This window comes from Myotis daubentonii, chromosome 16, assembly GCF_963259705.1.
Source record: "Myotis daubentonii chromosome 16, mMyoDau2.1, whole genome shotgun sequence".
Lineage (NCBI taxonomy): Eukaryota > Metazoa > Chordata > Mammalia > Chiroptera > Vespertilionidae > Myotis > Myotis daubentonii.
The window spans coordinates 16,822,065-16,834,834 of record NC_081855.1 but is presented as its reverse complement, the minus strand read 5'-3'; the positions used below and the strand labels follow the sequence as shown (position 1 = coordinate 16,834,834).

Here is a 12,770-nt window from a genome sequence, read left to right as displayed (position 1 = left end):
GAGCTCAGAGTGAGTGAGTCAGAGTAAGTCCATGTGTGGGGCCCTTTAGGAGAAACACCTGGGACTACAGCAGTCTTCCAGCTCGTTCAGCCATAATCCCAGCTAGTTTTCACAGCCAGAAGTTATGGAAACTTGTCTTCCTGGCACTGGAACCCTGGGCTGGGGCCCCTCATTCTCCAGGAGGACCTCCACAGCCAAGACATCCCTCCCACATGTGGGTGTGGGGCCAGCCTTTCCCATCTCCACCCCTCCTACCTGTCTCAGCGTGACTTCTTCATATCCTTCACTATACGGCTTCTGTTCCCCTAGATTTCAAGCCTCTCAGTGATGGCTGTTCTGTAATTTAGTTGCAATTTTGATGTGGTTGTGGGAGGATGTGAGATCAATATTAGATTTTAAACTAGGTAATAGGCAGTGATCAAAATTCAAAAGTTAAAAAGGAATGTACAGTGAACCCTGGTTTCCAGCTGCCCAGGATTCCTACCTGACACAGCTGCTGTCTCCAGTCTTGTAAATGCTTGTAGATACTTTTTTTTTTCTATTTTAAGTACAAATACTAATAGACTATATGTATTCAGTTGCCCCTTTTTTCTTTTCTTTTTTAGAGAGAGAGAAGCATCGATTTGTTTCGATTTGTTGTTCCACTTATTTATGCATTCATTGGTTGATTATTGTATGTGTCCTAACCTGGGATAGAACCTGCAACCACTACTCAGCCAGGGTTCCATTTTTTAAAAAGTTTAAATTATGGGGTTTTTGTTGTTTTATTATTGCTCCCTAGTATCTCTGTCTCTTCCAGATTTCTTTAGCTTTTTTAAAAATATGTTTTAATTTAGAGAGAGGAAGGGAGAGAGAGAGAGAAACTTGGACATGGATTGGCTGCCTCCTGCTCATCCTCCACTGGAGATCGAGCCCACAAGCAGGGCATGTGCCCTGGCCGGGAATCAAACTGGTGACCTCTTGATGCATGGGACCACATTCAACCAAACCGAGCCACACCAGCCATTTTTTAATACTGTATATGGATGGGAGAGTGTCTCTCTTTCTTTTAGAGGCTTTCCTCAAATGTCTGCTGGTCTGTGGCTTTCTGTTCATATTCAATAGGGAGCCACCGAGAGGATGATTGGAAAGTGTGTGTGTGGGGGTGGGGGGCGTGAATGGACATTCATTGGCTTTTAGTATTGCTGTAGGACAATGGAAGCTTTTTCACGTGGACTCCCAGTGTTGGTGGTGACAGGCTTTCTCTGGTCCATTGAGTATTTTGAGAGAACAATATCTCCTGTTCATCCCACCCTTGATGAGGGAGTGGATCTGGAGTAGGATGGAGGTCCTGTTTCTAGTCTCAGTCCTCAGCTCTGCTGGGCCTGGGCCTAGTGCCCCCAAATTCAAAGCCTCCTCAAACATGAGTGTGGGGAGGGAGGGGTGGGGTGTGTGACACAGTGTGAGGTGAGGCAGCGCCAGGGGTTTCATCACTGAACACAGACTCTCAGCTCCCCGTGTTTAGCGTGGCCAGACCCAGAACCTGGGGACCTGCAGGATCTTTGGGCATCATCTCCTCCTGACGCCCAGCCTCCAAAACCTTGCTGAAATCCTTGGTCTGCCGCTGTCTTCTCTCCTGATCTCGTAGGCCTCGTAGATTTACACCACTGTGACTGCTCTCCTGTTACCTGGTTAACCTTTGGAAAGGAGAGAGGACAAATGCTCATGACCCCTCTTCCATGTTTAACCAGAAGCTTTACCACCGTTTATTTAACCCTTCAGGGATCAGCCTTTTAGGTTGTTTCCAGTTTTTGTTGTTGTTGTTTTGTGTGTGTTTTTTGCTATTACAACAGCGCTCTTAGGACCGTTGTAAATACCCACCATGCTCAGCCTTCAGTCCCATGAGCAAGGCATTATCTTGATTTTACATTTAGGGAAACCTAGGCTTTGAGAAGTGCCTTGGGGTGTCTTTTTTTAAAAGTTGCCTAAATAGTGGACTCCTGGGCACCTGTTTGGGGAGGATGGGTTTGGGCAGGACCCGTTGCCCAGTGTTCCTGTAAGGACAGCCCTGATTAGACTCATAAAGCCCTGATCACTTGCTACCAGTTTAGCCAGGGAACCAGCTGGACAGCACAGGCCCAGCCCTCAAGGCCACTGTGAAGCTGGGTAGTGTGGGCATGGGCAGTGCGGGAGCCACAAGCCAGAGCCCTGTGTGGGCAGGAGAAGACAGGCAGGTCAGAGTCTGCCGGGACTAGGAGAGGGGGATCCCTCCTGGTCCCACTCACTCTTCAACCTCCATTCATTAGAGCTTCACTGGGGTCGACAAGCTCCTCTATTTGCGGGGGGTGAGATGGGGGGTGGGGAGGGAGTCCCCCTCTAAAATAGTGTGGTTGGCAAGAAGCCATGTTTTTCCTTATTTCCCTCCATATCACCTGCCAAGCCAGAGCCTGCTGGTAGTGGGTGCTCGATCAACTCTTGCAATAATGAGGCAGCTGATTTGGCCTAATCCCAAACTGACTCGGGTTCTAATCCCAGCTCGTCCTGTCTGCATGATGTCCTGAAGCAAATGGCTTTCTCCTTGGGCCTCATTTCCCTCATTTGCTAAATGAGGGCTCTTTCATTCTACAATGCTAGGCATTCTGCTGGCACCAGGAGTTGCAGTAACACACAAGAAAAGAGATTATTAAACACAGTGTGATTGTCAATTATACCTCAGTAAAGCTGAAGAGAAAACACACCAGGAGATCTTTTTAATTTTTTTTCAAATTATAAGAGAAAGTTCATTTAGAAAGTTTTAGAGGTAGGAGAAGTGAGCCAGCTGGGCTGCATAGGAAACAAGTTACGGAAGCAAGAAAGGCCCTTGGAGCTTAAGAGAAAGGGAAGAAGAGGCCACGGGAAAGGCGGGGACCTGCTCCCAAGAGGGAGAGCCTTGAGATCTTTGATGGACATAATCATCCAGACACTTGCCAACACTGGACCAAAGGGTTCTGTTTTACTGGACCAAAGGGTTCTGTTTGCCTGTGTGCATCAAAGCCCAATCAAACACGAACAGGAATTTGCAGCCAAGAAAGTAAAGGGTTATTTTTAAGGAAATGGCGCCCCAACTGGAGTCACAGGTGATGGGCTATATAGGGGGAAATCATTACTCACGGTGGCTAAAGGAGTTGGGGTCTTGGGCTCTGTTGATTGGTTGGGACCAGAGGAGTAGTTAATCACTGTATTGAGTCCTGACGTCAGTCTTGGCTTTGTTCTGTCTGGTTTCATGGGGGTGTGGTTTGTCTGGCCTTTGTGCTTTCCTGGGCCTGGGGTTGAACCCAACTGAAGCCACGATGTTATCTGTAGCTAGACCAAACTCTTGTTTCTGTGGTCAAGAGACCGGCGGCTTTGTTCTTTTTTTTTTTTTTAAATATATTTTATTGATTTTTTACAGAGAGGAAGGGAGAGAGATAGAGAGTTAGAAACATCGATGAGAGAGAAACATCGATCAGCTGCCTCCTGCACATCTCCCACTGGGGATGCGCCCGCAACCCAGGTACATGCCCTTGATCGGAATCGCTCTATCCACTGAGCCAAACCGGTTTTGGCAGTTCTTAAGAGAGTTTGATGCTGACCAGAACCTGAGGTTCTAAGGGCTTAATGATTAAGGAAAAGAGTGGGGGGACAGAAAGGAGAAAGGAGATATATATATATATATTATTGATTTCTGAGAGGAAGGGAGAGGGAGAGATACAAACATCAGTGATGAGAGAGAATAATTGATTAGCTGCCTCCTGCACACCCCCCTACTGGGGCTCGAGCCCGCAACCAGGTCAAGTGCCCTTGACCAGAATGGAACCCAGGACCCCTCAGTCTGCAGGCTGAGGCTTTATCCACTGAGCCAAAACAGCTAGGGCGAAAGGGTCTTTTTTATTTTTATTTTATTTTTTAAAATATATTTTGTTGATTTTTCACAGAGAGGAAGGGAGAGAGATAGAAAGCTAGAAACATCGATGAGAGAGAAACATCGATCAGCTGCCTCCTGCACATCTCCCACTGGGGATATGCCCGCAACCCAGGTACATGCCCTTGACCGGAATCGAACCTGGGACCTTTCAGTCCACAGGCCGACGCTCTATCCACTGAGCCAAACCGGTTTCGGCCCCTATTGTCATTTAGATTGTTTCCAATCTTTTCCAATACAAACTAAACTACAAAATAAATAAATAATCCACACATTCCCATTTCACCTATATGCAAATGTGTAGGGCTAATTCCTATAAATGAAAATCCTAGGTCAAAGGGGTATGGGTACTTGTAATTTTTATTGATTTTGATGGATATTGCCAAATTGCTTTTTGTGGATATATTTCCAATTATTACTCCCACCAGCAAACAGGAGAGGCCTGCTTACTTAAACCCATACCCTCTACAACTTTCTATGAAACTTTTTGGTCATTACAAATATAAATTAAACATGTTTTGCATTTTCTTTTATTTTTTTTAGAGAGAATGGAAAGGAAGGGAAGAAGGGAGAGAGAAATATGGGTCTGAGAGAGAGACACATTAATTGGTTGCCTCCCACACGGGGAACAAACCTGCAACCCAGGAATGTGCCCTTGACCTGCATCAAACCCACAAGCCTTCGCTGTGTAGGCTGAGGCTCTACCACTGAGCCACACCAGGCAGGGTGATTTGCATTTTTTTATGGTGAATGAGGTTAGGCATCTTTCAATATATTTGAGAGTTGTTTATATGTTCTTTTCTGTAAAATGTCCATACATATTTTTGTACATTTTTATTGGGTTGGTGTTTTTCTTATAGATCTGTAGGAGATAGTTATGTATCAACATTAGCCCTTTCTCTGCAATATGAATTCTATTTTCCCTTGATTGTCATCTATCTTTTAACTTTTGCCATGCATGCATTTAACATTTTAATATATGTTCAAATGTATGTCTTCTCTTTTATGACTTCTGTGTTTTGTTTTCATACTTAGAAATGTCTCCCCCATTCTAAACTGTTTACTTCTGCATGTGGTATTCTTGCCCAAAATGCATAACCTACCCAGTCATGAGGAAACGCTGGACGAATCCAAACTGAGACATTCCACAAAATAACTCACCAGTTATTCTTCAAGTGTGTCAAGGGGGAAAAATAAAACAAAACAAAACAAAACAAAAAAACCGACCAAGGAACTGTCTCAGATTGGAAAAGGCTATGGAAACATGACAACTAAATCCAATGTGAAACCCTGGATTAGATCCTGAATGACAATGGGCATTAGTTGGAAAACTAGCAAAATTTAAATAAGACCTATTGATTAGTTAATAATATTGTATCAATGATAATTTCCTGTTTCAATTACTGTACCACTAGAGGCCCAGTGTATGAATTTGTGCACGGGTGGGGTCCAGCTGGGGTCCGGCTGACCCACCTTGTTAGGGGCCCCATCTGTGGGGCAAGCCAGGGGAGGGGCTGCAGGAGGTTGGCCGGTCAGCCCCGCCCCCATTGGGCTGGTTGGCTGTCTGCAGTGAGTGTCATAGTGACCTATCCTTCCATTCCTTCTGGTCGCTTAGCTTTTATATATATAGACTAGAGGCCCAGTGCACAGAAATTTGTGCACTTGGGGGGGGGTCCCTCAGCCCGGCCTGCACCCATTTGAAGTCCAGGTCCCCTTGGGGGATGTCCACCTGTCGACTTAGGCCCACTCCTCAGGGGATCAGGCCTAAGCTTGAAGTCAGACATCCTTCTGGCAGCCAGGGAGCCCTCAGGGGATGTCCAACTAAAGGCTTAGGTCCCCAAGTGAGCTGTGATGAGGAAACTGGGGTGATAGAGGAGCCACACTGTCCTGCCCCGCTGCCCTGGGTCGGGTCACACACGGGACACCTGGGCGGGCCAGCAGATAGCTGCTGCCCTGCCTGGCTGCCCTGAGTTGGGTCGCACATGGGACGCCCGCTGCCCCAGGTCACAGATAGCAGGCCCAGATGGCGGCAGGGCAGGTGGGATGGCGCTGTCCCGCCCCACCGCCCCAGGTGGCAAATAGCAGGCCCCGGATGGCAGTGGGGCAGTCGGGATGTTGCTGACACGCCCTGCCTGCATATGCAAATTATCCATCATCTTTGTTGGTGGTTAATTTGCATATCATGCTGATTAGCCTATGGGAGGCGTAGTGAAGGTACGGTCAATTACCATGTTTGCCTATTATTAGATAGGATGGCTATGCAAGCTGTTAATATTTGGAGAAGCTGGGTAAAGGGTACTCAGGAATTTTGTACCATTTTTGCAGTTTCCATAGGTCTAAAATTATTCACAATTAAAAGGTTAAAAGTTTCAAGGTTTCTTTGAGTTCATCATTTTTTTACACTGTAATCTTTTGTTTTAAGTATGTTTTCTTATTGATTTGAGAGAGGGGGGGGGAGAGAGAGAGGAACATTGGTGGGGGCATCGAGCCCTCAATACGGGCTTGTGCCCCGTGACCTCTGGATGTATTCGGGATAATGCTCAACCAACTAAGTCACTAGCTTGGGCTATACTGTAATCTTTTTCCTTCCTTCCTTCCTTCCTTCCTTCCTTCCTTCCTTCCTTCCTTCCTTCCCTCCCTCCCTCCCTCCCTCCCTCCCTCCCTCCCTCCCTCCCTCCCTCCTTTCTTCCTTCCTAACAGGAAAGGAGAGGGAGAGATAGAAACATCAATTATGACAGAGAATTTTTGATTGGCTGCTTCCTGCATACCCCCTTCTGGGGGGCAAGTCTGAAACCACCCTGATGAGGAATCAAACCATGAACTCCTGGTTCATAAGTTGATGCTCAACCACTGGGCAACACCAGCTGGGCATGTAATCATTTATCTACCTGTAATATTTGTGGATGGTATTGATCCAAATTTTCCTCCAGATGGTTACTCAGTTGTTCTTTTATTGAATAATCCCACTTTTTACCACTGATATTTTTATTTTTCAATTACCTATTTAAAAAAATTGAGGTAAAAATACATAACAAAATTAACCCATTGTAACTATATTTTTTAATGTACAGTGCAGTAATGTTAAATACATTCACATTATTGTGCAACCAGTCTCCAGAACTCTTTTCATCTTGCAAAACTGAAACTGGTACCCCTTAATAATTCCCCTCCCCTCTTTCTTCTAGCCCCTGGCAACCACCATTCTACTTTCTGTCTCTCTGAATTTGACTGCTTTTGGTACCACATATAAGTGCAACCATGAAGTATTTATCTTTTTGTGATTGGCTTATTCTGATTAACAAGCCACTAATTTCACAATAAAGTGGAAACCTATGTCTTTTTTTTTAAAAAAATATTTTTTTATTGATTTCAGAGAGGGAGAGGGAGATAGAAATATCAATGATGAGAGAGAATCATCGATTGTTTGCTTCCTGCACACTCTCCAAGCCTGCAACCCAGGTATGTGCTCTGACTGGAAATCAAACCATGACCTCCTGGTTCATAGGTCAATGCCCTACCACTGAGCCAGCACGGCAGGGCTGGAAACCTATTTCTGATGCTAATTGGCAAAGCTTCTGGTGGTGACTAAGAAACAAATAGTTGAAGCGCTTGTAGTAGCTACTGTAGTAGTGACTTCTGGAGTGTGTATGAGGGAATTGAGGCACAGAGAGCTTAAGTGACCTACCTGTTGCTGATCACACAGCCAAGGATAGAGGGTGCACTCTGAACCCTCAGGTTGCTCCCATAGCTTTTGCCCTGGGTTAGAGCTCACATAAGAGAGCCAAGACTGGGAAACCTGCAGCATCTGGTTGGTGTTTGAAGACAAGAGGCAGATGAAGTCAACCAAGGAATAGTAACCACTACCATTTAAGAGACAAGCAAAGGAGACAAACCAGTATTATGTCCCCAGTGACTGATACACTGTAGGTCCTCAATCAGTATTCACTGGATGGGTCTGAGGAGCAGCCAGGACAGTAGGAAGTAAACCAGGTGAATCAATTTTCAGAAGCCAAGGGAGAAAAATTTTTCAAAAGAGAAGAGTAGTCAACATGTTATATGCTGAAAAGAGGTCAAGCTAAAGTCTAAGAAGTGCCCGGCCCATATGGCTCAGTGGTTGAGGGTTGAGCTATGAACCAGGAGGTCATAGTTCCATTCCCGGTCATGTCAGAGCACAGGCTCCATCCCCAGTAGGAGATGTGCAGGAGGCAGTTGGTCAACAGTTCTCTCTCATCATAGATGTTTCCCTCCCTCTCTCTTCTTCTCTGAAATCAATAAAAATATATTTTAAAAATAATGTCTGAAAAGTGACCTCTGGTTTTAGACACAAGGGAGTAATTAATGATGAGTAGTTTCGTGGGATGGTAGGGCAGGAGTGTGCTGGCAAATGTTAACCAACTTTCAAAAAAGTGTCCATTTATGTATGTACATAAGTTTATTACAAATTTCACTAATATAATGGATATGTAACAATGCACAAAGAAAATATACAATATTCTTTATTCTATATTTCACTTTCATATCCATTTCATAAATGGAGTTGTATCCATTTATATAGTTTCAACATGAATGTTGTTTGATATTTTTATTTACATTTTCAAGTAAGAGAAAAAGTGAAACAATGAAGATATGTTGAAACTTCTGGTTCCTCAGTGACTTGAGTCACTTCTTTGATATTCTTGTCCGAAATGCATAATCTCAATCTAAACATGAGAAAACACTAGACAAATCTGATAATAGTTTACAAATCCTGGAAGAATATTTCCTCAATTTTTATTGGAAAGGGCTGCCAGGGGAAGAAAATATGGACAGCGAAAGGCTATGTATGTGTGAGGCAGCACCTGAGAGGCAACACCAGAAAGCATCTTTTAGGATGCCATTAGATTGTTTAGAATGTCCTGGTTCCATCTTCCCAACATACACCAAACCAGGAAGCATCTATCCTGTGACAAGTTACAACTTTTGTAGTTTGTATGTATAATACCTAATCGGTTACAACTTTTGTAGTTTGTATGTATAATACCTAATTGGTATATGTGTTTTAATAACCTTTTAAACATGTTCTTGCCATGTGCTGGCAGGCAGAGGTGGGATATTGCTCCCCTGGGAACAAGTTTGCCAGGTTTCAGAGTGGGAGCTCCAACCACCAGGAAAATCCCCGTTGAACAGGTGGCCTTTCTTGCCATAGTGAGATAGAAGGTAGACCATCTGTGACACCAACGCTGATCAACATTAACGTTTGTGAGTTGTTCTTTACATTACCATCTTATAGAAAACCAAAGAAACAAAATGATTCTTTGTTCATTCAAGTTTTCCAAATCTTTTTGAGTATCAATGGCGAAAACTTGTAGCTCAGATATGAAACTTAAGACAAATGGTCCTGAATTCCCACTAAAAAACACTGTAAAATACCACAGCAACGAAAAAACAGACGCTTAACACCCTAGCAAGTAGCTTTCTACTGCCAAGGTAAAACAAGGGGGGGAAAGATCGTCAGGAAGAATCAGATTAGGAGCAATCAGGGTGTTGCAAGTCCTGATTACGCAGAGACGTTAATCACGAATCATGCGATCTCCAATCATCATGTTCCAATCTGCCCTCCAAACGGAGGGACAGGTAAGGATTATCCTACCTGACGATAAACGTGCTCTCTGCGCACTCCGAGCTCTATGAAAGGGATCCCACGAAAAGATAGGGTGAGTAAATAACCCCTTAGCCTGAGCACTAAAGTTATTCAGATTCCTCCTTTACTGTTGCTACACTTATTTGCATATCTTTCAAAATACTGTGTTTTTTCCATTTGGCAATCAAAAGGAATAAACTAAATTCTCCCAGAATGCTCCGCTCGCGAGCGTGCAGTCTTAGCCGTTAGCACCACTTATTTACATATCTCCGCCCACTCCCTTCCGCCATTGACCGTAATAACCAGGATAAAAGCGGTACATATTATCTCCCAGTCTGCAAGGCTGGAAAACAGCCTTCCGTTTCTCTAGTAGTTTGGCTACCCCAATTCTCCCCTGAAATTTTTATAAGTTTTGAGGCTACTCTAAAATAGGATTTACTTACAAAACTCTAAATAAAACGCTAGTAAATCCCAAACTCGACAGTTAATTACTCTAACACATCCTCCACCAAATGCCGTTTTAGGGGGAGTTGGGGGGGGGGGGCGGGGCTCCTCCTCCCAGGAACGGCGAATGCTCCTCCAGCCTGTCTTCATGCTCTCATGAAGGTAATCAGAACGGTTTCTTTTTCAGCCCAAAGACGCTGATGAATAATGCCGTTTCAGTGACAGCCGGGAGGGCACTGCGGGAAGTGGGTGGTAGGGTTAGGGCCCTTTCCAATAAAAACCCTCAAATCCCCAAGCCAGACACCCCGCCCCAAAGTATAGGTGGGGCAGAACTTCAAAAGACTACAGGAGCTGGAGTGGATCTGGTATCTCACCTGTGGAGTAAACCTTCAAATTTCGAGTAAACCTTCTTCCCCCACCCCCAAACACTGACTGGTACTGTACCTGCAGAAGACGAAAATGTACCAGTACATGGTGCACTCCCAGCGCTCAAATATGAAGAAGGAGAGGGCCACAGATGCACTACAGTGAGCCCCGATGGCTTGGTAACGCACCTGAGTCAAGGAAAACCTTTGAATCAACAGGTGGTGATGGGCCAGAAAAGGCCTTTTCTCTCAGGGTCACTTCTTGCTCCCTCAACAACTGCAAAGGCCAGAGCCAGCAGACCTGCCTTCTGAGTTTTAGGAGAGCCATGAGACCAGAACTGAGCTTGCACATTTGGGCCTCCAGGGTACCCCATTGCATATCTAGGGGCCAGCCTGGACTCTTCAGATGAGGTAGGAACAGGCTCCCCCTCTACCCCAGGCCACACAAGATTGCTCACAGTGACCTGATACATACATTCTGCTGGAATCACCCACCAGCGCCCTGGTCCTCTTGGCCCACAATTCAATGGTCAAGAGCCTTCTCTGATCCATCTTCCTCACTTCCTCTGTCTCTTCTGAGTTCCCATAGTGCTTTATTATGGGGCGCGGCTACAGTGTTTGGACAGGTTCAAGCCTCGGACTAATAAGAGGGTACAGTCCTCTCGTTGCCACGCGCAAGTCCCAGCTTGGAGGGCAGAGCCCTCCCAGCACAATTTTAGCCAACAGCTATAGCTGTAAGCTTGAATCTGTGGTCGGAACACGTGGCCCCACGTGCCTGAGCGATGTAGTTCAGGTGCATGTAGTGGAGTGGGATTGAAACCCACGAGAACGTTCTAAACATCTTGATCACGCCCTTACTTTGCCTCCTGGGATCTGCTATAAAATAAAGCCATGGCTTGTGGGCACTGGCGCTGTCCATCAGAGGGGCAGCGTCCCACCGAGACCCAGCTTTCATTCTCTTGTCTGTCTTTTCTAAGCCTTTCACCACCCCCGCTCAGGGTCACTGAACCAGGCTGAGCTGGCATGAGTATGCCATGGCCGTGCCGGCTCCCCACACTTTATATGTTCACACACTTCGATAGCCCAGGGCTTATCACACTGAATTATAGGGTCTGCCTCCTCTTCAAGGTAGAAAACTGTGCTTTCCCTCATTTGGGATCTCCATTGCCTGGTGCCTAGCAGGAGCTTGACAAATGATTGCGGATTGAATTCAATCTGCATTGACTGAGATTCTGTTTGCCTGCAAGGGCAGACACTATTGTACCCCAAAGGGCTCTTAGGTGGCCGAGGGGGTGCGTGGTGGAAATGGGCCCTGTGGGAAAGGATACAGATGAGGCTCTGGGTGTTGTTGAACATGGAAACTCCTGAGAAGAAACCGGCCAGCTCCACTGCGAAGAGGCCCAGGGTAACAGCGAGCGCTGCCACCAGCCTGCAGAGAGGAAGGGGGTGGGCTCAGGGGGTGGGGTCTGGGCTTCTAAGGCCCCTCCACTCCCACCCAAAGTGCTCACTGCATGTCCTGCTTCCTGTACTCTTCGGGGGTGAACGTGAGAGGCAGGCAGGCCTGGATGTTGCTGTCCTGGAGAGCGAGCCGGGCAAAGAGAATGGAAAATAAAATAGGGGTGTGAGGACCCGACTGGTCAGGTCCCGGCGGAGGCTGGGCCGGGCAGGGGCCACCACAGTGGGGATGCGGCGGGAGGAGGGCGGTCGTAGGTCTTACCCGGGACCAGAATAAGGTGATGACGACCACCAGGTGCGCCAGGAGCGTCAGGAAACGAGAGGGCACAAGCCCCGAGATCCGGCCCATGGCCTCCGGGGCTGGGAGCTCAGGGATGGCTACTTCTCAATCCCCTGGGCTCGCGGGGAGGAGTGTGGGCGCCTCCTTCCCGCGGGCACTCGCACCGCCCAGTTGCCGTGGCAACAAACGAAAGCGGCGCTCGGACCGGATCTTCGAAGATCTCGCGAGAGCAGTGGATTTCGAGCCGCTGGGAGCCTCTGGGTCACCGAGCTGTCGGTGTCTGCGGTGTGACCCGCACTTCGCCGCCAAATCTGCCGCACGGGGCGGCGGACGGAAACCCGCCCTGTCCCAGCCCGGGGACACCTCCTCTTCCCCGTCGCCAGTCCCGGCCCCCGGCCCCCACCCCCACCCTCACCCCCACCCCCAGCCCCCGGCTCCCGGCCCCCGGCCCCCACCCCTACTCCCAGCCCCCACCCTCAGCCCCCGGCTCCCGGCCCCCAGCCGCCATCCCCACTCCCAGCCCCCACCCCCAACCCCCACCCCCCGGCCCCCGGCTCCCGGCCCCCGACCCCCACCCCCACTCCTCCCCACCCCCAGCCCCCGGCCCCCAGCCCCCACCCCTACCCCCAGCCCCCACCCCCAGCCCCCGGCTCCCGGCCCCCAGCCGCCATCCCCACTCCCAGCCCC

The 12,770-nt window shown here is 47.6% G+C and overlaps 1 protein-coding gene and 1 non-coding gene across 3 annotated transcripts; both read right to left on the bottom strand.

The window, feature by feature from the left end:
* Nucleotides 1–943: 943 nt before the first annotated feature.
* On the bottom strand, nt 944–12,279 carry TMEM107 (transmembrane protein 107). 2 transcript variants are annotated; one of them, XM_059668679.1, is made up of 5 exons: nt 12,066–12,279; nt 11,857–11,924; nt 11,677–11,777; nt 10,428–10,524; nt 944–1,676 (listed from the first exon to the last, which is right to left on the bottom strand). In XM_059668679.1, exons 1-5 carry the CDS (start codon nt 12,150–12,152, stop codon nt 1,664–1,666), a joined length of 366 nt encoding a protein of 121 aa, XP_059524662.1. In that variant the 5' UTR covers nt 12,153–12,279; the 3' UTR covers nt 944–1,663. The 2 variants fall into 2 exon arrangements, with proteins under 2 accessions (XP_059524662.1, XP_059524661.1); XM_059668678.1 differs by lacking the exon at nt 944–1,676 and adding an exon at nt 9,418–10,219 and having other exon boundaries at nt 12,066–12,272.
* Nucleotides 9,419–9,555, bottom strand: LOC132219428 (U8 small nucleolar RNA). The gene has a single exon (XR_009449440.1). It is a non-coding gene; the product is annotated as a U8 small nucleolar RNA (small nucleolar RNA).
* Nucleotides 12,280–12,770: the final 491 nt, after the last annotated feature.